A 27,412-nucleotide genomic window follows, 5' to 3' on the forward strand; every position below is an offset into this window, starting at 1 on the left:
CTATAGCATTCTTCAATCCAATCGACAAAATTGTTAACAAAGCCCATACAAGGCCTCATTATCAACATAATGTCAACGTCTGTCCGTATCGTGATGGCGACCGCCCTCGCAGATTGGGAGATCTGATGATGAAAGTGGAGAGCATATGGCCGTGGTCGGGGTCACTAGAAAGTGTTTACCCGCTCGAGATATTTATAATAACAATTAGCTGGGCGAGGTGTGGTTGCTTTCACAGCACGACACGACCTTTGTCGCCCGGAGAACGACCGGACGACCTCTCGGCGCGGCGCGGCGATTGTGGGTTAATACTGTTAATACTGTTCTATGAAATGGCGACCATACAAAGTAGGTATTTTAAGCCAAGTATGAATGGAGATGAGTGTAGGATGAGTGGCGCGATCTTGTAGTCTCGTTAGTGACTAAGGCCGACATTCCTTAGACACAGCTGTAAATTAATAGCCCATACAGCTAATGATAACTAAGGGACCTACAGTTTATAGTGGAATCCGAACAAAATTTTTGCCTTGGTAATTACGAATTGGTCTAATTATCAGGATAGTACTGCGGATAGTCGTAGTACTCACCCGTGCGGACGTTAATCCACACTGGGGAGTATCGCATCCACAGTGCATGCCTATAAATATCCACAATTCGTGACATCCTAGTAGCTGGATTACAGGACGACGTCACCCGTCCAGTCTTATAAGATGTCTCGGGAGTTTTTATAAGTCTACGGCCTTTGACCATGTAGATTATTATATGTCACCCATTTTAAAGTTGTAACCAGTATTGGAATGAAAATTGAAATAATTCCATCTTCGACAGTTCTTGAATTTCTGATTTCCGTATACGTCAACTTTTTAACCAAAATAAACCTGAAGAATAATTTATTGCAAACTATAAAATATTTTAAATTATTTGAGTATCGAAAATTGTTTCTTCATAATATTGCCAAACGACTAAATAATTTTCCAAAATAAAGTTATCACACACTGTAAAAAGTTCTATATTTCGGCATTAGCCTTCTTCAGGAACAAACAATAACAATAACAAATAGAAGTGTTTACCACTCTGAATGAGATGGTTTGGTACTTTCCTGTTAAAGGGAACATTCATTACTATCGATGATTTTTGTCTCGATATATCGATATTAACAAATTGAAACATATCAGCTGACAAACTACGATAAATAAATATTGTTCAGAATCAACAAACAATAATTTTAAAAAATATTGAAATGAAACTGTTCTAAACTAACCTAACAAAACTAACCAAACTTGCTGTAACATTTAAAAACTCCGCTTAATATTCTCCAATCGCCTTTTCTGTTATCAAACGGATTTTTTTAATGGTACAGCAAGTTTGGTTGGTTATTATATTAGGTTAGCTTGGAACAGTTTCATTTATTAATCCATATAATAGAGTATATTTAAGCCTAAAGATCAGCTGTTAATTTGCAATGTATCGTAAAGGAAAACAAAAATATCGATATATCGAGAAAAAATCATCGAAAATAATGAATGTTCCCTTACAGGAAAGTACCGATGGGGTAAAAGCAAAAATCCAAAATACATATAATTAGAAGTAAAAAATAAAATGTTGATATAAAGATAGAAAGAAAATGTGTTTTATATACTATCTCAAATTTACACCGGAAGGTGTTTTAGATCTAAGTATTAATTGATGAGCTTGCTCAAGCTGTCTTAATTTTAAGTCTGATGCGTATTTTGCCAATTTTCTTATTCCTTTAAATGAATAATATTGTTGAAAATTTTGAGAATGCTTACGAATGGTTCTTTCAACGATTGTATATTCAAATAAAATAGAATATTAACCAAAATTTTCAAAACTTGCTAAAATTACAAGGAACTAGAAGGACTAAAACTTTCTTTGGTTTCGCGTTAGCCAAGTCATTATTGAACAAACAATTTAAAAAAATGTTTAATCTACAAATCAAGCAATAGCAATTATAAAATACAGAAAGTATGTCTATGTCCTCATTCGTAGGTCTCTACTATTTTCTTTGAAAAACCGGAGGTTTCGTGTTTTAACTCCGTTGATATTCGTCGTGTGTAAATACTCCTGTGTATTAAATTATTTGTGGATTGTAATAAAGCAACATGAACACATAACATATTCGTTATTAGAGCTTTGGAATCATAGTACTTCTGTTTTTTTATACACGTACACTGCTGTTATAGCCCGGGGGGGGAGTGTTAATAATGCTCGTCTGATAATTATGAGGACTTAAAAGGTAACCTTTGAATCGTAAAGTCAGTAGCTTATTGATGTTTTAGATTACTTTATACTTTTATACTTTCATTAAAATGGTGACCATGCAAAGTATGTATTTTAAGCCAAGTATGAATGGAGATGAGTTCTCTTGGCTAAAGAAACAGATTATCTTATCTAAGCTAAAAACGCTCCACACTTTGTTTTACTCTCGCATTGTATTAATGTTCAGGTTAATACGCGGAATTGTGTCTCCGTCCCAATCAATGATATGATAAATGATAATAATATAAAATATACCATTGTTTAATGCGGCTATTTCACATTCATCTCCTGCAGGTTTAAAGGAAACGCTCACACATCTTCACAAAAAAAAAAAAAAACACAAATCTACTCCATCAATTTATAACACTCGCCATTTTTATCAAAGAAGGAATCATTGCTCATAAAGTAGCACAAGGCAAGGTTGCCTAGTATTCTCTATTGAAGTCCGAGCCTCAATTCTGTTTGCCTCGTTGACACAGTTTGTAGTTTGGGTCAAGGCCCGAGCTCAGAACGTACTTAATACCTACTAACATTACCGGCTACTGTATTATTATAACACCGGTTTCATTCTATGACCAAGCTGTGTATATTCTTCAGTCGAATAGAAAAAAATATATAATAGTACTTGCAGAATGAACTATCCTTGGTCCTTCCATTATGCCGATGAACGTGGTGGGTAGTTTTGAATAGACATTTTTTTGTGAGCGTAAGTGCACTCACGTCGGGGTGAGATGATCAGTGTAGCTTACTATGGACTATGAGCTGTTTAAGCCCAATTGAACAAGGACAATAGCGTAGTTCTGTCACAACAAAATCTACCAAGGGTTGTTAGTCGAGCTATCCCACCTGGGGAGACTCGTAAAGGTGATTCGTTTGAATCATTCAATTTCAGCCCCATGGTCACACGAATGATCTGAGACCTGTTACTTGAATACCGTGTTCCTGGCAACACTCGCGGTATACACGAGTCTAGTTATTGAATGCTACTTCCCACGTCGGCCTCGTATACCAATGGCCATTCATTAGACTGACAGTGGCGCCACTAAATGTTAAATTGAGATAACGTACTACAAATACAGGGTGATTCAAAATGAATGACCCAGTTTTAACGCTTTAAAAGTATGGTCGCCATTTCATAAAAAAGTATTAAAAAGTATTAAAAAAGTATTTATAAATTTCATACTATTAAACTTACCGCTATAAAATACACATCAAACGAAAAAGCAACTCAAAGAGTTTATGCCTTTTTAAAGAGACATCATTTAACATAATCGATCCAGCAGAACTATAGATTTAATTGTACAAAGTAAAAAAGTAATCTCTAACTTTTTTTACCTCTAGAAATTTGGAGGTTACTTGACGTTTTTGCAAATAACTTTTAAATGGCGAGGAAATCGACCAAAGTGAAAGGTAATATTGCGAAAGAGAAAAAAAAATTCCTACAATCTACTTTTATGCATTTCTTGAAAATACTCAATAAATGTAGCCTAAATTTTGCTTAAAATAAAAAAGTGTGAAATTAAATGTTTGCTATGTTTATTTTCTACATTGAAGACGGGGATTTTAAATTTTTTAGGCAATTTTTGGTACCTTTCTTTAGTATTTTCAAAAAATGCATAATAGTAGATAGTAGGAAATTTAATTCTTTTTTGGAATATTACCTTCCACTTTGGTCGGTTTCTTCACCATTTAAAAGTTATTTGCAAAAACGTCAAGTAACCTCCAAATTTCTAGTGGCAAAAAAAGTTGAAGATTACCTTTTACTTTGTACAATTAAATCTATAGTTCTGCTGGATCGATTTTGTTAAATGATGTGTCTTTGGAAGGCATAATATCTTTGAAATTAGCGTCAACAACGTTTACATTAAGAAAATACTAACGTCTTTGGAAACGGGTAGGATAAGTTGATGGTTTTTATGTCCTACCGTTACCAATGTTTTGTAAATTTGGCCCTCTAGTGGTATGTTGGCATAGCGATTTTATTTACATTCTGACTGATCAACTGGTACCAACTGGACGAGCTGACGGCTTTTACCGGCCTCATTTCCACCGCTTGTTATAAGTAACGCCAATGTTATACGCCTTTGGGGCCCACTTGGAGTTATATCCGCGAAATTCTGCAGTTACTTGTTAAGGGTCAGATTGCTTATCTCGTTATCGGCCGCAGTTGTCGGGATCGTGCAAAATTGTGATTTATTTAGGTTTGTGAATTTTATTGATTTATGCGTAAAATCATTGGCTTGCAGTACTTAATTAGGCAACCCATAATTTAGACCAGTTGTCTACTTCACTTGTTTGTTAGAATTTGTTTCTCATTGATACAGGAAGAGTTGTGTGTGTATCGGGACAGTTTCTGGCTGTAGTTTTCATCTGACAGTCCCTGGTAGTGATTGAGCGTTGGACATGCAAATTCACTTTGAGCTAATGGCTATGATCAGGTTCAGCGTGCAATGTTCAATCTTAATGCGTTGAACATGAACCTCAACCTCTGTTGGTTTATACCATAATACTCGACACTAAGTCATGAGCGTTATTTCACTATTTTGATTGGGAAAATATCTTAAACTTCAAGATTGACTCATTCGTAAACGTGGTTTGTAAAATTCATAAAATGTACAGGGTGTTTCGGAACTCTCTGGTACTTCTCTTGGATTAAATCCTCGCAGACAAACATAGTTTACAGTCTAAACATTCGGTGAAAATTAACGGACATTTGTCTGTAAGTGGTTTTTACTAGATTCTATACATAGCCAATTGGGCTACAAAGTAGGAACTTGACATGATTACTAAGTGATGTTTATCTAGCGTTTGCCGCAAAATTATGATTTGAACATTCAAACCATTTTTTACATGAGTTTGCAGTTTTCAACGATTTGTAATTTAAAACAGGTAATAACAAAAACATGCAAATTTTATTTTGTACTTGATTTGACATATTTAGTAACCTTACTAATTTCTTTGTCCAAATAAATATATCATGATTTTTTTAACCCGCATTTTAGATATAATTATAAGTACGTACTTACGATCCATAAAAAAAGTTGAATGGTGAAAATTAACAAATTTCAAAAACTAGATGAACATTTCCAAGCCTCTGTGTATGATTTAGATGATAACACACAATGACTATACAATACTTCACAAGTAAAAGGCCGTATGTTTCTTGGTTTATCAAACATTTAAATCTGTACTTAACAAATACTCTAATTTTAAATGTTAAATCACTATAGTTAAAACAATTCGCCTCCAGCGCTAAATATATATATATATATATATATATATATATATATATATCACTGACGGGGATCCACAATAACAATCAGTCGGACTGCACTAAACCAGAGTTTAAAATAAATGTGAGATATGAATAATTAATCTTCGTTTAATCCAATTCCAGGAGGGTAAATATCCATTTGGAGCTAATATAATTTGTCTTCCTGCCAATTATATCTCCTAGTTAGTCGGTTATTCATTAGCTTCAAGCTCTGAATCACTTTTAATTCATCGGATTTTTGTTTCATTTTGATCCGATGGGTCAAAAGGTCGGATGTGATTATGTGTTGTTTTGTCCCCGGAAATTGTTTATTTTTAGAACAACAAAATTATCTAATCGGTTGTTTCGTCATTTTATAAATATAGCTTGTTTATGTTTATGGACAGTTGAAACGTAAATAATTGCATTACATTGTGGTTTTAAAACAGATGTTTAATTAGTCATGATTTTTTTATTCAAATTTTGTGGGGATAACTGTTTTCAACATTTGCACATCAATGTCTTTGAGAAAACAACCAATTTAGGTATAACCAGTGACTATTGAACATATGAAAACGGGAACAATAAAACCAATCAAATTAGGCTTATTTTATAAACTTTGATGATCAAAATTTAATCGAATGTTTTTGTTGTGAAATCTGGAGTTTCTTAACCAGTTACATGGTTCTATTTATTTGAGTTAAGTAAGCGAATTGACAATTCTCTTCTCTTTAGTTATAATGCCAGTTGGCAACTATTTGTAGTAACCAAATTGTTTTATTGAAAATTTTGAAATAAGTAAAGTTACAAGAAAAATACCCTCAACCTAAACCGTGCCAAACTAGACTTAAAATTGTCTTGACCCATAGGGATTGTAAATTGATTAAGCTAGTTATCATTTCCATTGTGAAATTATCTGTTGCTTTTTTCTTCAGTTTTAACTTCATTATTTTGTTTGACCTGTAGCATCTTATAAACAACGGTAATTTTAGTTTATCGCAATTGAGTTGAAAACCTTTCTGAAATTCTAGGTTTGTACTCTGTTGAAAGCACAGGGAAATAGTATGGTAATCTAGTACTAAATATATACCCCACCTGCCCCATTGCACTTTAAACCCATTTGTTTGTTAAAATTTCATTCTCTACTCATGTTTGTAACTCTCGATGTGATGCCTTCTGACATAATTGGTAAACATGCACATAATATTTTGCTGCGTGCTATGATGAATTGCCTGCACAAGTTGGATGCTGTTTGAAATATTAGAAGGGTGATTTCCCTTGACAACGATATAGCATGTTATCGTACCATCACCCAGTTAACTTTAAATTACATTCCATTCCACGACAGTTAAAATGTTCAAGTATTTTGGTCTTGATTTGATTACATGTTTCTGTGATTGATTTTAAAAATCGGTTATTGGAGTATTTTTATTCTCCTCTTCACAGGTATCATGAGGTTTAGGTGTTATTTTGTTAAAAAGTAGGAAACTTGACAATATAATCGTTAAATCACCCAGAACTGTAAAACAACGTAACAATATTTTGAATCTGTTGCATTGAATTTCCAATGGATTTGTTAATTTACTAAAATCTCATTGGAAAAAAGGCTCAGCAAACTGACTAGATACTTTTTTCCATTAGCTTGACAACCCATAAAATGGGTTAGTGCTGAGAATATTTCTGATATTTGTAGCGGGGGGGGGGGGGGGGCATAATTGTACAGCATTGGTTACACCATTCTGTTAAAAGTTAAAAGGGAAAAAAAAAATTGTTTATCAAAACCGTTCACCCTATTATAGAAAAAAATACTTTTCCCCATATTTAAAGTAGCAAACCATCAAAATAACGTTCTCTTAATAAACACTATCATCCATTCCTAATGATTTAGTTACTGGAATATTGTATCAAGTGCTTTAATAGATCGTAAATACAGTATTCTAATTTCAGCTATCTCCAAGTGAAGTTTTTGAGGAAAAGAAAGCTATTCACTTTTTATCAGTCATAATTTTTCCAACAAATAACTATCCTATTACGGCATTTTTGAATATACCTTTAGTATTTTAAATATAGTTTAACATTTTGGTAGCTTGATTAAAAAGGGATCATTCATGATTCAAACGGAGGGTTTTGATAGCAAACCTGTGGATGTTTTAGATGGAACATAAAATGTTTACTGTATTTTGACTTTGAGGTTGGTTTGCTTTTATGACAGGTTTAGCGTGGTTTAGCACAAGACATAACTTAGCTCGGTGTTTGAATGTACAAGAAGCCCTGGTTAAGAGGCCATAATACTGTTAGGTACTAAACTTGAGTCCAACACCAAGAGGGGGATTACAATGTATTTGGTGTTAGAATTCTGTAGTTACTACTGTTTTTGTTAAGGCTGCTGACTCAAATAATTCTACATTCGACGACCACTGGACTTAAGCCAAAAACTTTGATTCATTAGTTTTAATAAAGATCATACTGTTTTAGTGAACCACATATGTGAAACGTTGTGAGTTGTACATTGAACAAGAAAACATTTGGAGATACGTATACGTCCTACTCAAAATACATGTGAAATAACAATCATAAAAGAAATAGTATTTTTTGAAATACATAGTTTTAAATATTTATGATATTTATTAACGGCTTGAAAAGCCCTTTGAATGGTAAGTTTGGGGTATGTTTCAGTACAGTTAGTATTAACATATATTAAATGTTTTTGGTGTGTTTTAACGAAGCTTTTATCAAATAATTTCTACGTTGTCATAAACTAGCTATAATGTAATGCAAAAATTACCATCAAGATTAAAACAGCGTAAAATAACCAACCTCACCACAACAAGCCTATCATCGTAAATCATGAAGCCCCAACTGTCAGCTGTGCTTTGCATAATCAATTTCATAAAGCCACACTAGGTGGCTCAGCGAGTCTGGGTTAGTTATACTTTTTTCTGGGTTAATGTCATATAGCAATTGGGATCTAAATGTCATTTGTTAAACCAGTGGATTGTTGAACTCCAGATCACAGAGCTCTTAACTCTACTTTTTTTATTTATATTTATTCATAACTTATGCAACATCACATTTTTTAAGTTCATATTTTCAAATGACATAATTTGTTTATGTTTACAGTACTGTGAAGCACGAGTTGAGTTAATGGAATGGAAGCTTTGATACTGACTAAGATCAAAACCTTTAGTTAATTTATTTGACACCAGTGATCCAATCCGGGTTAGTCCAGTTTTGAACAATCAAAAACCTGCTGACTTGAAGAACCGGCGGAAACCTTTTGATCACTAGGAGAGTTTTATATCCTTTTCTAGCACCCAGCTATTTTTTCCACAAAATATTATTACATCCATCAGAGTTAACATAAAAAACTTAAATAAATTTTCTTTTAATTAAGTACGTTCCAATAAACAGCAAACTGGTCATTCATTTGACCCTTACAAGATTAAAATTCAATCAGTTTGCAGTCAGATGTTGATTTGTTGTAATTTGTGCATTATCAATTCCACAAAGCCACACCAGGTTGGAGGTGTTTACCTAATTACAATTTTTGTCATCAGAGCTTCGCATCAAAATTGGGATCTAAATGACATTTGGTAAACAAACAGTGTTTAGGGAGGCTGTGGAGCGTCGATTGTCGGTTTAATTAAAAAAACTCACCTCTCGTCTCGTACAGTGTCCATCGCACAACTCTCTCGACTGTTGGTGTTACTGCTGTAGTTATTGTTATTGTCCTATCGCAGTGTTATTGGTCTAGTTGTTTAGTTTCCCGATGGTTATTTTCACTTTGTTCGTTCTACAAATGGATTCTCCGGTGAAAAAACGAGTTCATTGGGCGGTCTGGGCAAAGTGAGTTGTCGCTCTTGTGTTAAATTTGTGACTAATTGTGAATGTTTGTATATTTTATCAAGATTGTGTGTAGGGGCTTGATGATAATTATTACCACTATGTTGAAGTTAGGATATTTCTTAACTTGTGTATGCTTCGCCAGGTTCCCAATCATATAATGTAGTGTATTTCTGGTACACACTTCCAAAGTATATTTTATCAAATCAAATAAAGTTATTTAATTTTTTATTGTCAATCATTTTTAAATATCACATAAATAACCACACATTCGAAATAGTCCTGATTGCAAGTTCAGTCAGTTAGTAATTTGGATTGCTAATTATAACTGATTTTCTATCTCCAACCCTTAATTATCCCTTTGTTTGAAGAAAACATTGTCATCGTAACAACTAACTGCTAGGTTTTATCTTTTTTTGAGAATTTCTTTATTGTAGTAGGGCTATCAATTAGTTTTGAACATTATTTACAACTAATTTTGTGAAAGAATTGTCAGTTTACCGTAGATACTACTAACAATAAATTGAAAACAAGATTGATCATGATTCTATTGCTAAGAAGTAGGAGCATAATAGGCCTAAGGCAAGATTTGCAGTTTTGAAAAATGTTCACAAAATATCCAATGTTTCTTGCTTCTCCGATATTGTTTAAGTATAAGTTTGTTACCGAGTCCTCCCTCACAGACTATAGTTTTAACTCCACAACAGCCTCATATTTTAATGTGTTCATAATGTGGTATCTGCTCTTCAAGTAGGTTGCATCTATTAATTACTTGTTTTAAACTAATCTAAATTATTAAAACATACCTCGTCTAATCATTTAAATAATAATTTAAATTAATCATAATAAGGTTCTAATTTGTTAAATAATGAACAAGATGGCACATGTATGTAAAAAATTATCACTCTTTTCAACTAGAGAGGTGTATTGACCAAGTTGGTCTGAATACTGTTCAAACCAATTGACTTTCAGATGCAATTTTTTAGGTTTACTGCCATCCAGTAAATCCACTGCACTGGATTGAGTTACTGGAAAAATTCAGTACACTTTTACCATTTCATTTTATATTGTGCTTTATGGTTAGCTATAATATCCAAGGAAGAAAATATGTTTTAGTAATTAGAATGCAGAAGGCTCAAAGCTATTATTATAGTATATAGAATTTTAATAACCATCTACTTTTTTGCCATGGTATTTTCTTATACAATTCATTTTGGGGAAAACAATAGATTATATAGGATTTTAAAATTATTGACTCGTTAAAAGAGTCCTTGTTATCAACGATGATATTGCTCATGTCAGAACCTTATTCCCAAGACTTGAACTCAACCCACCTTGAAGTCTCAATAACTTTAATCAGCTATATTCCCAATATCAGCCAAGTCATCATACTGAGAATAATTATCAAACTAGATATTTTAAGTACTGTACAACAATAAATTGAAATTCATAAAGACTAATCAACACTGCAATAGCATTATCTTGAAAAAAAAACTTTAAGTAAATTTAAGTACTTTAGAAACATTCTGGGTCTGATAAATACTCTATTTAATGTATAAGAGAATTTAAAAGTTTGAAGTGAGATGTTTTATTATGAACTTGATGATAATCTCATAAAAAGTAAATACTAAACAGCAAGAGTAGTGGTTATAGTTTAAAAAAATGTTAATTTAGAAAAATGAGTGTCTCCAGAATATAATAGCACTGTAAGTATGTCTGTGGAGGGCAGTGATTCCAATTGTTCTCCTATGTAGGGTTCCCCATAGTGCAACTGTGTACAACATATCTTTAGAGCAAACTACATTGTATAGATCTCCGATGTTAGTGAATGCCTTCGACTAATCACCAGCCACGTTTGTTCCAGGGATGTGAGAACAATAGTACTGAACAAAGGCAACACTGGGCTGGGGTTTAACATAGTCGGCGGGGAGGATGGCGAGGGTATCTTCGTGTCCTTCATCTTGGCTGGAGGCCCAGCAGACCTGAGCGGGGAACTGCGGCGGGGAGACCAGATACTGAGTGTCAACGGAGTCAACCTCCGCAGTGCGACGCACGAGGAAGCCGCTCAGGCTCTCAAGGTAGGACAGTGTTAGATGTTTTTCTATGCCATTGTCACATTTTTATTTTTTTGTGACAATGGAAAGAGAACAGTCTGAACCCTGGTCTTGATAGACTTGGCTTGTTAAAACTTCATTAATATACGATGTAATGTCCAAACCGATTGAAACCAACCTTCAGATTTGAGGGAGAGTAACCTTCAGTTTCCTTGAAAGAAGTTATAGTATTCTGGTGCTTATAATAAACCATAATCCTAGTGTAAGATGTATATTGGTATTGTTCATCTCATGATATTGATGTAGCAATCTAATTCTGAACACTGTGCTGAGAAAAATTTGCTGATATCAAAAGTCCTTATACAAATCATCATCAGTGTAGTAGCACCTGTTTTTCTCTCAAGCCAGATGGTTGTCACTCTTATTTCGTTCATTTGCATAACAAAACCATCCTAGTCTTGCCAAATATTCCGATTTTATTTCATATTGTTCTGTTCCATCCACATTTACCCTTGTCACATTCGCTGTCAAATATCTTTGTGATCCTGGCTTGTGTTTTTTGTGCCAATGTTCTAGACAATTTTGTCTTTGAAATCCCTTTGATATTGAAAAAGGTTTATTAGTTTGAACTCAAAGTATTAAACCACTCAATTGCCAGGTTTCATTGTGAATGTTTGTGCAGGGCGCTGGCCAAACAGTGACAATAGTAGCGCAGTACAGGCCGGAGGACTACAACAGGTTCGAGGCCAAGATCCATGACCTGAAGCAGCAGATGTCGCAAGGGCAGATCTCCTCATCAACGGGAACTTTGCTGCGCACCTCACAGAAACGCTCTCTATATGTCAGGTAACATAAATCGTAAATACTACTACTACGATTAATACTGTACTGAACGTTGTTGCTCGGTGGTAGATTATTGTACTAATAATGCCGCTATCAATGCACACACAATGTACAACAATACAAAACAAATGTACACTTGATACGCTAGGTCGTCCAGTGATTAGTCAGTGGTGAAGTTGGGGAACAGGTTTTACTTAGTTCAAATCCTTCCAACCACTAGTCATATTGACCCTGTTCGAAACCTACCATCAAAGCATGTCTCTTGTTTGCTGGAGATATACCACCAAGAAAACTATTTGAAGTGTATAATTTGATCTTCCATTCTGGTTCATGTTCAGTTTGATCAATACTGAGGAGAAAATTTAGTGACTTTTTTTTACTCAAATGATTTTAAAATATCCCATAAATGTTTGCAGTTGTTGTTAAATGACAACAACAATCAAGTTGTCTTGATTATGTCGGATTGAATCAGTTGTGTTGTTTAAATGTTATTAAGGACATTTTCCATCAGTAATTATTAAACACAAGTTTCATGGTTTTTCGGGATCAATTTCTGACCCTGTTAATTTTCTGGTGGGAAGAAGCCTATAAAATAACTGAATTGGTACACAAAGCAGGCATTGCTAGAAACACAATTAGCAGAAAAACACATTTATGTTTACTATCAGAATTTTAAAGTGTCCACAATAACCTTAAGCAACATAAACTAAGTTAACCTAAATTGAAAAAAAGAAATCAGTTTAGGACAAGTAAGTTTTAAACCATGCTTTTAATTGTCCTCTTCAGAGCCCTATTCGACTACGACCCGTTGAAAGACGACGGACTGCCTTCACGAGGACTGGCGTTTCACTTTGGTGACATCCTACACGTGACAAACGCAAGTGACGACGAGTGGTGGCAGGCGCGACGAGTGTTGAGCGACGGTGCCACAGAGGGTCTTGGCATAGTGCCGTCCAAACGGAGGTGGGAGCGCAAGCAGCGGGCCAGGGACAGAACAGTCAAGTTTCAGGGCCACATGCCAGTCATGCTGGACAAGGTAAGTGTAATTCAAAATCGTTTTTGATAAAGCCTAAACGTTACTCTACATTTCTAATTTAAAAAGAGACACAACTGGGTATATTTAACGCTAATATGAGTGAAGGATGAGTGTATAATGGAGTGGGATCTCAATTTGCATTTGTTGTAGTGATGGATACCAAAGCGGAAACGAGGACACCATGATGATTGGGGGCTATTCAGAACAAGAAGACCAAGAAACCTCAACATATTGCATAACAAATTCAGAGAGCGAGAAGAGAAGAGTTTAATCGTAGAGGGGAAAAAGTAGTTAAGCCCTCTTAAGTTTGGTGTTGTTAGTACAGTACAGTTTGGTCTCGTAAAACGTGTGGGTGAGGGGTGAATAGTGTCAAAAAACTTTAGAGATTGGTGGAAAGAGCCAAGGTGGAAGACCACAAAACAAAGGCAATACTGTGTGTCATGAAAGAAGACCTAATGCTGAAAACTTATACATTAAGTAGAAGAGTAGGAAACTAAAAAAAACTGTAATATTAGTTACGGTACGATACATGAAAACCACTCATTATAACCAGAAAATTTCATGATTACACTAGATGCCACGAGAGTCTGCAGTTGGCGGCAGCCAATACCAAGACTGGACTAGTGCGACGTTCCTCAACACCCGTTCACTACTTTTTGACACTAATTAAAATATACTAAACAATATTTTCAAATCGGCTGGTATTATTAGATTTGGCAACAACGCACGGTCCTCGTTGGCTCCTTCAAAATCATGTGGTAAATAGGCTCCTCCCTCAACTGCAGATTCTTGTGGACCGTACTCTAAGGTCTTTTTCCTATCTAAAGTAGGTATTTTTTTAACAGATACCTTTGTATCATCATCCATTTTCAATGCCATACTGTTTGGTTTTCAGCAATCGACATTAGATAGGAAAAAGAAAAACTTCTCCTTCAGCCGCAAATTCCCGTTTATGAAGAGTAAAGACGACAAATCTGAAGATGGTTCTGACCAAGAACGTAAGTATCTTTGTAGAATCCACTTTATGTATCTGACCAAGACACCACGATTCACCTTCCATTATAGATAACTAGCAATTTTACCAGTAGAGGGCTGTCAATTTAGTTAATTTACCAGTGGTATGGTGTAATGTAATTGGCTAAAATTAAATAAACTAAAAATTGCAATTGTAGATTCTAACATGCGTGGTGGTATTGGATAGCACTTTGGTTTGCTAGTCAGACTGTAATTTTGGCATTTATTATTTCGGGGAATAGCTTTCAATGTGCAACTAACAGAGGTAACACTTGTGTGTTCAATTAGTATTTTATATATAAATTGTGTTAAGTAAAAATGTTGGTGGAAGGATCAAAACTGTCATTGCAATAAGAAGTTTCCACTATCTAAAGAGATTTGAAGCGTGTCTAAACATACATCAAAGAATACAAATGTTTAAATTGGGAGTATATTATGCTGAGAGTTAATTAAAGTATGTCTAATAACACTTGAAACACTTTTTAAGTGTTAAAAGACATGTTTTTATTTTACTCACTGTAAAGTTAATAACACGTATTATGCTGATTAAGAAGTTTATATTATGCTCTAAATGTTTAACTTAGGGTATGGTCCAATTCGTATTTGGAAAGCTGAACAAAGTGTATTAGGTTCGCTATTCCAATACTTGAGGTTTTTAAGGGTTTTATTCATGTCTTTACCTCATTTTCATTAGATCTAATGGTTGTTGTTCAGTCAAATATTCCATCTGTTTAGCATGAGATGCATGCGCTTCTTCTCATGTACCTAACAATCATGTCTCCTGTGTTTGTGGCTATTGTTACTAACACCTCACTTGAAATTGTTAACACTAAATAATTTCTTTATTGTTTAATGCCTATTTTTGACATACATTTTTTTAATGTCAAATTTAATTTGTTCTAACTATCTTGTTTGAAAATGTTTATAATCATAAAATGTTTATTAAACATTACAGATCATTTGATTCAATAGTTTTTGATTGTTTGTTTTGAGTTTACCTGGAATATCAATTATTTCTAAATGAACTGTACACTAGATTCACAAATTTTGAAATGTCAAAAACCCAGTACTGGAAAAATCCAGATTTGTATTCTGAATTGGTTGTTCACTAAATTAGTAGTCACTTTTAGAGTCTACTGTAACATATATTTTATTTATTTTTCATATTATTTTAAGAATTGAGTTAAATTTGTATGTTTCAAAAGTTTTTAAATGCATTAAGTTGCTGTTCTAACTACTCTTTTTCATTATTTTAACCATTATTGTTCATTTTTCGTTACAGTAGAACCCCTTATATCCACCTTGGCCTCCACAAGACCAATCCCCGGGCTAGACAACAATATAAATTAATTAAATGTTACATATTTTATATATATCGTTTTTGTTGTGAAATTTTAATGAAGATCTCGTTATTGACTAAAATTACATGTTTTGTACATTTTTTATGTTTTATTTATAATTAAATTCTATAAATCTTGTTATTTAGTTTTAAGCTTGACGTTATCTTTTTTATTAAACCTTTTGACTAGTCTATTTAAAGAGTTCCTCAAATGTTAAAAAACTATTTTATTTATTATTAATAAATACATTGTAAAAAAGGACATTATATAATATTAGACTATAAGAAGAATGACGAAGCACCTGTGCATTTATCTAAAACCTCTGTACGTTTATGTGCTAATAAACATGATTTGATTTGATTTGATTTGATAAAAGTATCTTTTTTGAAAACCTCAAAAAAAGAGTTTGTTTGAAAGCCTTTGTGAAAATTTGTATTTTTGTAGGGTTATTTTTACGTTTACAACCAATAGACAGTTTTTAAAATGGCAAATGTGGTTATGTAAAAAAATAAAGTTTAAAAACAGAAAAATCACAAGATTGCTCTTCAAGTCACGGGGTCTAGTGCAAGCAACTGCATCTTTAACCCGTGGTAAAAAAGTTTTTCGAAAAGTGACTGGATATAGGCTACCGACGACTAGTAACTCTGAGGCGGAATATCAGGGGTTCTGCTGTAGGCCTATCTATGTATTTTGTATATCAAGACCATTGCTAATTGTATGGGTTTATTTTATTTCTGTTGATTCAACCATAACAACATTCTTTTTTATGTTGTCTTGCAAATTAATCTATTTTCCTTTGTCAGGATATCAGGCTTATGTGGATGATAAAGTGTCCACTCTGGCCCAAGAAACACAAACAAATTTACACTATAGAAAAATTAAAATATTTCTCCAATGGGATTACAATCTTCCTTCCCAACTCACCTTAGTCGAACAATCTGTTAGTTACAGTCAAATGTTCAAATTATTGTGTTTAGTGTGAAGTTGTTTGTGCTAAGCCTGCTATCCTAACAAAACTTAATACCTAGCCCCTTGTGCTCTATGTTACATTCTTATTTTAGAGTCAATAATGGCAGTAAAGTGGATAGTTCTCCCCTGAAGATAACGATGAGTGTTTTTAAGTGTGATCAAGGGTTATTTACTGATAAAGTTTTCTCATTTATGTTCCTCACATATTTAACCGCCCTATCTGCTTCTACCCATGCAGTTAGCAATGGTGTACACTAACACTGAATGACATCTGCTTGCTCTGTTGTGTTTGTCCTTGTTTGGTATTTTCTATCTCTCTCTTTCCCCCCCAGCTTCCCCCAACACCCCGACCAATGAAGGAGATTCAACGTCACTGCGTAAGTATTCCGAAAACCGTAAGCAATTGTCTTGAACTTGGCTCTTTTAACGCTTTTTACAAATTTCACTGTGGGTTTGCTGGTTTTGCTGCTGTTCCAATGTGAACAGTTGCTTGGCTTGACTCAGCTGCTTGGTAACAGAATGGCTGGCTCTCGGGATTGTTATTTCGGTGGTGTTTGGATTGGCTGATGATGCACAAAGACCTTAGAATCGGTATTTTTTGCTTAAGAGATTGTTACACAAAAGCTCTCTCGATTTAAAGTTTTTTGTGATAAAGAGATTGTGTTGTTTTAAGTGTTATTGTGAACATCTTTTATCAATGGTGAAACATAAGTCTTAACATTAGGGTCCTATTTGATACAGTCTTTAGGTGACATGAAACTTAAAATAGGCTATTTAAGATTAGCAGGCAAATCGGACACCACTGGAAAACACCGTTTGGGTGAAAGCGATAAATCTCTAAATAAGTAAAATTTGAAAGACCAAACAAGAAGGATAAGAAAACTAGCAATAAACAAATACAACCACACAATACAATGACTTGGGTTATAGCATAGACAAAAAGAAATAAATATATACCGTCAGCTGTACTGTAGTTACCATAGGTTCTGGCGCACACCGCTGGGAGCGCGTAAGCCATAACTACATGGCGGTTCAATAAACAAATACAACCACACAATACAATGACTTGGGTTATAGCATAGACAAAAAGAAATAAATATATACCGTCAGCTGTACTGTAGTTACCATAGGTTCTGGTGCACACCGCTGGGAGCGCCATGTAGTTATGGCTTACGCGCTCCCAGCGGTGTGCGCCAGAACCTATGGTAACCGCAGCACGGCTGACGGTCTATATTTAATTCTTTTTGTCTATGGTTATAGTGGGTTTTTTTCTTCTATTTTGAACTTATTATTTTATTCGACAGGTCTAAAAGTTTGTTTCATTGTAGCTATTGAGTTCTCCAGTGCTGTCTGGTTTATTTACTAATCTTTTATTGATCTAAGTTCCTTCTCATCTAGAGACAAAGTCAGATTTTAAATTACAAAAAAAAAACTAGAACTTCTGTTCTAGTAAAAATAAGTTTGTGAACATGTTCACAATGATCATTTAAACCACCAAAGCCCCAACAGCATCAGCCTACAAGCTCACTTGGGACATGATGAGTTTTTGTGACTAATTGAAACAGAATATTCTGTTTTTCTCGAAAGTTTTGACATTAGTTCATCTAAAAAAAATTAATATTTCAAACTCAAACAAAAAAATTGATAAAAAAAGTTGAAGCCAAAGAGGCTTAATTTTTTACTTCGTGATAGTAGGTAGATAGAAAAAATCTTATTAATTTTAAAATGATTCAATATGTAAAAGAGCTTAAGGAACAAATGTAACTTTCAATAAAGACTTTGGTTTAGTTAAGGGACACAATTTAATTTAGATGGATCTGAAACCCTCTGTTATGAAGAATTTAGGTATTTAGCACTGTCTGCATTGCACAAGACGTATCAGTTTTTAGAATCAAATCAATAATTATAAGCAGTAAATAATAGTTTTCCTTAGTAAATAAAGAATTAAAAATAGCTCATAGCTATGTATAACTCACATAAATATGACGTAATCAAATAGATTTTTAAAATAAATTTAAAGCCAACCAACAAAACTATGGTAATATTAATAATATTATTAATAATTTTTTTATTAAAAGGCCACGTGGTTGGTAACTGAAACTCAGATCAACTAGATATTAAAGTGTTCAGTCCTAAGTTAAACATTAGTTTAGTTGGTTCGGAGTTACACTTTGCTCAGGTAATGGCATCACCGTACACCTGCATGGAGTTTACGTTTCCACTGTTTCACGAACGTTCTCCTCTGCATGTATGTCCTAAACTGTTTTGGAATTGTAGAATGACCCTTGTTACGTACACCTTTGTGATTGAAAAAAGATAATTATTATCTATCAGTAATTTTTTTTGCATATGTTGAACGGTCGGTTTCTGAAACATACAATGTTTTCAGGGTTATTTTGTCGCCAGTAAATTTTTTATGTGTAAATGTTTAAGTTTCACATATGATGAGAGTTGAAAAGAGAATTCGAAATGTATTTTTTATTGGTGAAATGTACCAAAATTTAATTGATCTTCTCTTATCCACCCATTGATTTTGGTTTTACTTTTATTTAAATTTACAATTTTCTCATTGATAAAATTTATTATTTGTTTGGCTATCAGTAAGTATATCAATATCTTAAAGATGGATGTATGATTTTTATTTTGTTCATATCCATCTACTATGCATAATAATGTTGGTCAAAATTAAATAGCATTTCTTTCATCGAAATAGTTTTTGTGCTACAGTATAAGTTGACATAATTGAATTAATAATTTAATTTGTTACTAGACAGGAAATAATGTCAAAAATGTAAATTTTTTAATAATCTTTGAAATTTTTTGTCATGTAATTAATGTTTCAATAGAATATTTGTTCTGTTTCAGCCTTCATGCTATGTTACACCCAAGACGATCCGAGCTCTGAAGGTATTAGCTTAAGCAGCATTAGCTTTATAGAAATACTTATTGGTAAGGATCATTTCATATCATATCAGTGTGGTGTGTTTAACGCAACTCTACCCTTGCCCAATGTCGCACGACCCGACCATAACCAGACGTGTGTGTGCGGAATGGTTGTTTCCACGGATTGGTTTGGTTCCCGATCCTTAGCTACTCTAGATAGACCTTCACAAGAGAGGAAAATATTAGTACTAATTTTCATCACTCCCCAATAGAGGTGTAAATCGTTCAATGTGATATTTAGAGTTTTTAGGTTGGTTAAAGAGAAATATTTTACGGGTACATGAATTGATATTGAAATAGTTTATTTAGATGTGCACTAAATGAGCCTTTTATTACAAATATTAATTTTATAGACTTCTAGTTGGATTTAGTTTTAATTCTTACACACCTAAAAGGCTGATAGTCAGAACAATTCTTTAAGTATTAAAATATTAACTCAAAACTATAAATGCGAGCATAACTTAACAAAAATTCCTAAAATCATCCTTCAGCTGTGTTGCATACTTGATTCGAGCTTCGACTAGACAAAGGTGTTTTTCAATGGTAGAGGGAACTGTTAGGTCTAATCATTGGACAAGCGTAGCGCAGCACCGTGGATAGCGTGTCTGAAACCTGTCTTTATCAGGTCTTGTGTCAAACTCATGACAAGTTTTCTCGTCTGTGGCCGAGTTTGATGGAAGAGGCCCACATAAAATAAATGGTGGATGTTTCATTAGTTGCACCTCTCATTAGTGGGTTTGCTACTATCTTTAGTGTATCTGCTTACAGGACTTGTTGCATATCAGTTTATTATCTATCAGATATGGAAATAAACAAAACACCAACATTAATAAAGAACTATATGTATGTAAACTAAGTACGACTTGTCCAAATGTCCAAATTTCACAGCAATTGTTTCACCTTTTGTTTTAAAATGCTGTACTATAAATCTCTTTTTCCTCATCATTTCAGTTGATTACCTAACATTATAGTTTTTATATGCTAATCACTCAGTTTAGTAACCTAAATTAACTCATTTTCTCACAGTTTTTGCATTTGTTGTGGAATGGCAATAATTAACACTAAATGTTTGATTAATTGGTTGACTGTCTCTTGATATAATTATAAGCTATAATATACTATAATTACAAATGTATCTAATATTTTTTTTACAATAGCAATTAAATATGATTTATTTTTTTTTTATTCGTCAAATAAAACCAACGTAATTAAATTATTATAATTTTTTGCAAGGATTTTTGTTTTCTTTAAGTTACATTTGTTACCCATTAAACATTTTCTTAACTATAGACAACAAGATAATTTTATCTGGATTTGATACAGTTATATTTATCTGTTAACATAAATTTTAGCAATATCTAAACTTTGTTTTCTTTAAACATTTAGTCAATTTTTCTTTAGTAAATGAATGTTCTTAATTAGCCAAGTTTCAGATAGATTCCTTAACTAAAATTGTGGCTACATTAAGTTCTGCAAAAGCATATGTTGTAAAAATAAATGTCTTGATTCTTGTTCAATACTTTTTTGCCATGGATGAAACTTTAAAACCTGAGTCTGAGAAGGCCACGTGCAAACTTAATTTTAGAGAAATTTAAATATATTCTTCATTAGCATTATTATACTATTAAAAAGTGTATACATTTAAAATTAATATCCTATGTAAAATCTTCTACCCAGTGTTATTTCTCTTCACATACTTATTGATAAATTCTAACTGTTTTTATAATATTGAAGATGAGAAAGTTCCTATTTTTGTAATTCCTCTTTAATGCTATATATATATGTGAAAATTGAAAACATTCGTTTGGTACCATTTTATTACATTGTATCAAAAGAAGGTTGTAATATATTTTTCACCACACTATGATGTTTTTAGCTGTATTACATACGTAATAAATTGGTGGCTGAAAGTTACGTTTTGCTGGCCATGCCAGCTGTCATCGTCATTTGGGGACCGAGCAGGTTTTTACATCCCAAGGGCCGCAAAATCAGCTGTCCGCTTACTTTCTTAAAACATGAATGCATATTAAATACACAATCAGTATCCATAGCATTGCAATAGAATTGTTTTATTCTCACCGCTGCCTAGCAACTATTTATTATTATTTTTGCTGATTCCTCAAATTATTTCTTCACATAACCTTTAAAACTGTAGTTGTGTTGACTGTTAGTGTACATTCTTATTGTGGTGAATAGTGGTAATAGGGTATAGTGTGGTGAAAAATAGCGTTCGTACCACGGACTGAAATGCTTTTGCAGCTCTCGATCGTTTCTCGACTTCGCCTCAAACTTAAAAACTATCTCGAGCCGGCAAAACCTCATTTTCGACCCTAGGTACGAAATATACTATTATACAATTGTTCTAATGCTGAAAACCCACGTACAGTTATTCTCTTTTTTTAGATTATTATTTTTTGTTAGTACCGTACCAGAATATTTTTGATTGTTTATCAAATATTTGTCTTTTCTAATTTTTTTTAGTTGGAACCAACTCATCTCCGATAGAAATCTTTTTACTCAAACTTGGAATAACAAATCTGTGTTTGAAATAGAGTTTTCATATTTTTATATTTTTTTCAATAACAATAATTTTTATTTCTATTTTTCACGTACTAAGTGTATTTTGATTTTTGTGAAATCACGTAACTCATCATCCTTTAACAAATTGTATTTGATTTTTTAAGGATAATAAGTTTTTGTATGGATACCAACCTACTTTTAAATTTTTAAATGTTGATAGAATTTTGTTACATTAATTACAATAACCTATGGTGCACTACCCACTTTGTCCCATATTTATTTCACTTCAATGTACCTTGTAAATTACCTGTATTGTCAATGTTTCCCTATTGACTATAGTCATCCTACTTTATAATATTTCCATTGACAAGTCGTCCAATTAGTTTGAAGAGACAAACCTAACAGCTTCACTGCAAATTTACAAAGCTCCAGTGTTTTAGACAAAACTATTCCTCTAGCCAACAGCCTGGCTGGAATATTATCAAATCAATACTAATATTTCAATCGATATTATAGCCCTTTGACTGTTTTTTTTGTCAAAATAGGCTATCTTACCTCTGTCTGTAGTCCAAAGTCTCAATAACATGCTGACTAGTACCGTTGCAACCGCAGCATTGTCAAAAGCTTGCACAACTTCAAAACATCAAATGTATACACACAATACAACATATAACATAGAACAAACAACATTAGGACCATCCAGGTAGTTGATCGTACCAGGCGACGGCAGCAGACCAATGAATTTGTAAGTTATTCTCTTTTGGCATACGAAGACCACTACAGTCTGTCAGTTACATATGCTGCTAGTTTAATTTTAAAATTAAAATATTGGATGACTTGTCAACCCGCAACGTGTCGTCGAGAATTCCAAAATAGAACAGTAATACCATTGACTTTGGATACTGATGTAGACATCCCATCTGTATAGTCCAGTTGCAGATTATTTTATTAATAAAAGAACATAATTGAATGATCCACTCTCAATGCTTGCTACAGATTAACACGTTCACTGCGGATGACCAGTAATCTCATCACCGCTAGTTCTTTCCCTGTGGCGCGCAACGAGCATACTCGTCAAAGCACCGTTTACAAACTATTGTTCTAATGGGAGGTTAGCCACTGCCGTGAGACGTTGTTTCGCTTGCCGCTTATTGTACCGGTGTTATACTTCAATCTGGTATAGTTTGTTTTTTGATCCAATTATTTTATTGGTGGTAGGGACGGTTACAAATGTATTGTTGTGTAGGGTTTAGGCTTGGATCTAATGACATGCAAGAGAATAACGTTAATGAATGTACTGTAGCATTGTGGAAGGAACCTAACCTCAAAATTGTGCGTGACCACTTTTTTCGGTAATTTTTATTGGTGTATCCAGGTATTTCACCCATGCTATTCCCTCCATTTGACAATACTAAAAGCCAGCTAGCAGTATTGTTTAGTGTCGCTACTGTTAGGTTCTTGTAAAACTATGTCCACAACGACTGGGACACAGTATATGCCTCCCATTTGAATGAAACTAAATTTAAACTCTTTTGCGCACTCGTCTACGCAGCGCACCGATGTTTGATGATGCAGATGTTTGCCCCACCGGCAGGGTCGACCATCGTGCAGCCGCATTGAACGTGTTGAATTCTATTTTCTCCCTTACTTTTTGTAACTTTAAGCTTGTTTAAGAAAGTTAGTGTTTACAACATCAGTAAATGTGATCTGTGCTATATGTTCAACTAACATATACATATACATATACAGTGCTGTTAGTTGGCTCTATTCAACTAAGCTCATTTTAATTCTAAAACTAGCTACATTGGAATGGAATGTCTAGTTCTATCCTCTATCCTTAGTCAAAGGTAAACATGTCTGCCAATTATAGGTTCTAAGTCGCAAGTTTTAGACAAGACAAGCAGATGAGACCAAGGAATTGCACGTTTTTATTGTCCACTTACCCAGCTGTGTGTGTAGGTACGGAAGAGCAAGTGTTGTCCTATGAACCAGTGTCACAACTACAGATAGAATACACTCGGCCGGTCATCATCCTCGGACCTCTCAAAGACAGGATCAATGATGATCTCATCTCTGAGTTCCCCGATCAGTTTGGGTCTTGTGTACCTCGTAAGTAATTTTTATGTGGCTATGTTTTTTTTGTTTTTTTTTTCAGAATGAGTCAACTCCTAGAGTATTGTATTTCCAATATTTGATGTATTTAGTTTATGTACTTTCAAGGTATTAGGCTATTTTCACTCAAAGACTTTTTTGTAAAGAAACTTTCCAGATCTGGGACTTGTTAATATTGAACATCAACCATTTATTGGATGGTTTCATTAGATAGTCCAATGAAAAACGGCACCTGCTCAGCCTTAAACCACCAACCTTGAGATTCAAAGTGAGCACTATTACCACTCAGGTTGTTGTGTGGATGTTTATAAAATTGACCCAATCAACAACTGTAAAAATATTTTTTCATTCATCCATAAAACCTAGATATTATGATAGTAGTTTTCATAACTGTATGGGTTATATTTTTAGGTACCGTTTCGATAAGGTGATAAAAACTATTTTCAGCGCCATTTTTACTGTGTAAAACAACATCATAATTTATTTTCTTATGAATACACAATATATTGTGGTATTCAAACTAGTTTTTGTACACTTCAGAAATTTCTTTAAAAAATAAATATGAAATTTCATACCTTAAATTACTTTAAAAATTTTTGTTCACGCCTTCATCGAGAACCGTACACTAATGATTTTATCATAATATTTCGTCACTATCGGAATCAGTCACATCAATTCTTTAAATGTTTTAATTGTTGAGTTTTTTCCAGACACGACCAGACCCAAGCGAGAGTACGAAGTGGATGGGAGAGATTATCACTTTGTAGCCTCACGGGAACAGATGGAGAAGGACATCCAGAACCATCTGTTTATAGAGGCAGGGCAGTACAACGATAACTTGTACGGAACTTCCGTGGCTTCTGTTAGGGAAGTTGCAGAGAAGGTTAGTTGCTGAGCATGACACTTAATTAACTTGTTACTTTGATAAATGTTATTCAAAAGTGGTTTGCGTCTAGTAAAAAGTCTTGTAGAAGTTGTAATGGCTTCAGAACTCCAATATTGGCTATGGATTTTACAATATGGTAAAAAACAAGGTGTTACAAATACAAGATTTACAGTCTGCAACCAGGAACCCTTGGAGGTGATTAGTAATGGCGTTCTGCCAAAAGATGTAGGCCTAATTTGATTTTTAGGATTGTATTTGCTTAAAGGTATTGTAAAATGGATATTGTAATACACATATTCCCGGGGTATCGCTAAACAAATGACAATTTTTGGTTACTGGACCATCACACTTTGAGTGTCTCTTCTACCTTTATGTCCTAGTTAGGTCTTATTTAGGAATGTTGGTTGTGTTATTTATACAGTAGAACATCTTTAATCCGAACTAATTGGGACCAGGGGTATTACAGAACATATTGTTGTTTTTACATAACAATAGCTAAAACATGGCTAAAATTGATCAAAAATTATTTCGGGAAAAGTGAAGAAATGTTTTATAAAGTAAAATACAGAGTGTATTTAATACAGTAATAAATATGGTGAATAAACAGTACTGTAAATTAAATACAGTATACAATAAAAAAACTGCTATACTGTGTATAGTATAGTGTACAGCAATGAGGGGTTCGGATTAGTGGAAGTTCGGATTACGGGGGTTCGGATTAAAGAGGTTCTACTGTAATATGTTATTTTAACACTTAGGTTTTGATTTTGTCAAATATAAATTGCCTCAGCAAAGTCCTTAGTATTATAATTACGTTGATGTTCTTGAATTTCAAGAGACTCTCATAGAATAATTTATTTGATTCATGAACTGTTTAAATTTCACTGTTTCCTTAAAAATTTAAATTTATGATTAAAAATATGGAAAACTATGTCGATTTTCATATGCCGTGCTTAAATATTCCTACGTATTCTGAGTATTTTTATTATTAAGTGACCTAAAATCGTTTAACTGAATGTTAGTTGCTGGCATTGCTAAAGAGTAGGTGTGCCTTTTCACTGCTGATGGTTGAATATTTTTATTTTTTGCAGGGTAAACACTGTATCCTGGACGTAAGCGGAAACGCTATCAAGAGGCTTCAGGTTGCCCAACTGTATCCCATCGCGGTGTTTATCAAACCCAAGTCTGTGGAGTCCATTATGTGAGTAGCCTCAACATTTTGGCTATTTTTAGTTTTCTTTGGTTTTTTTTTCATTTATTTTAATTGGTTAGGTCTACGTCTACACACAATATGCACAAAAAATAGTTTGTTGAAACTCAAGTTTATATTAAGCCAAATCATAAAATTTATCCTTTTTTAGGATCAACTCAAACAAATTTTCTCTGCAAGTGGGCCTATGGAGAATGGTTAAAGTGGATAAGTGGTTGCTTACTTTATAAGAAATAAAGAAAGAGGAGAAATTGATTTTTTTTTCGTTTTGGGGGATTAAGGCGTGTCAAAAATAAAGGTTTTTTATGTTGAGTAATAGGAGAGAGGGAAAGAAAGTTGTCAATTATTTGAAATAAGGAGAGAAGGTAAAAGGAGAAGACTGAACATTATGGGGAACAAGGAGGGAAGAGAATAACTCACTGCATTAAAATCAATTTTTTAAGATTTGTATTTAATCCAAAATTATTCTTTTAGGGAAATGAACAAAAGAATGACAGAAGAGCAAGCGAAGAAGACATTTGAACGTGCCATGAAGATGGAACAGGAGTTTGGAGAGTATTTTACAGGTAATTCAATGAAAAAAATGTAAAGATTTTGGGGTTTAGTTTAGACACTCGCTATTAAATTGTTTTTCCTTACAACCAAACTTGCTATTGGTCTCAAGCTTTTAGTTGTTCTTGTATTCAAATAAACGTTTTAACGCCATTTCTTGTGTTATTTGCATCCATAAATGATTTCGCCCAAACACAAACGCCATCTGGTAGCGGAATCACCCCTGCTCAGGATTTCACCAACTACTTTCAGTATTACTATTAATACTCAGGCTATCCAGAAAGTAAAGAACGTTTCGTTATGACGCCGCTAGGCGCGCGCCGATCTCGTATTTTTTGGTGCGTGCGTACTCGGCAACTCAGTCGGCATCCAGCCGTGACAATTGGGAGCATTCTCGCGCTGCCCATTTTTCACAATTTCAACTTAAGATAAGCGCTGCGATTAAAAATACCGCCAGTTAAGAGGTGCTGTCAGTGATACGGTTTGTGTTGGCATTAAACTTAAAATCGATAGATATTTATCGCCAAGTGTATGAAGTTTAAGGAAAAGAACTTAATGGT

At 33.8% G+C, this 27,412-nt stretch overlaps 1 protein-coding gene across 13 annotated transcripts in view; it reads left to right on the top strand.

Annotated features, from left to right (window-relative positions):
- The window catches only part of LOC128991111 (disks large 1 tumor suppressor protein-like), a 429,939-nt gene that overhangs the window by 399,667 nt on the left and 2,860 nt on the right, over positions 1 to 27,412 (top strand). For 10 of the 13 annotated variants that reach the window (XM_054413854.1, XM_054413856.1, XM_054413843.1 and 7 more), the window contains 10 exons: positions 11,238 to 11,451; positions 12,110 to 12,273; positions 13,057 to 13,306; positions 14,202 to 14,304; positions 16,962 to 17,006; positions 19,495 to 19,578; positions 24,052 to 24,201; positions 24,915 to 25,087; positions 26,182 to 26,291; positions 26,775 to 26,866. In XM_054413854.1, coding sequence (XP_054269829.1) covers positions 11,238 to 11,451; positions 12,110 to 12,273; positions 13,057 to 13,306; positions 14,202 to 14,304; positions 16,962 to 17,006; positions 19,495 to 19,578; positions 24,052 to 24,201; positions 24,915 to 25,087; positions 26,182 to 26,291; positions 26,775 to 26,866 — 1,385 coding nt within the window. The remainder of the gene's footprint in view (positions 1 to 11,237; positions 11,452 to 12,109; positions 12,274 to 13,056; positions 13,307 to 14,201; positions 14,305 to 16,961; positions 17,007 to 19,494; positions 19,579 to 24,051; positions 24,202 to 24,914; positions 25,088 to 26,181; positions 26,292 to 26,774; positions 26,867 to 27,412) is intronic. The other 3 variants (XM_054413846.1, XM_054413847.1, XM_054413855.1) reach the window with 3 other exon arrangements.

Source organism: Macrosteles quadrilineatus, unplaced genomic scaffold, assembly GCF_028750875.1.
Source record: "Macrosteles quadrilineatus isolate MER2022 unplaced genomic scaffold, UCM_ALF_1.0 Scaffold_3__2_contigs__length_128488019, whole genome shotgun sequence".
NCBI lineage: Eukaryota > Metazoa > Arthropoda > Insecta > Hemiptera > Cicadellidae > Macrosteles > Macrosteles quadrilineatus.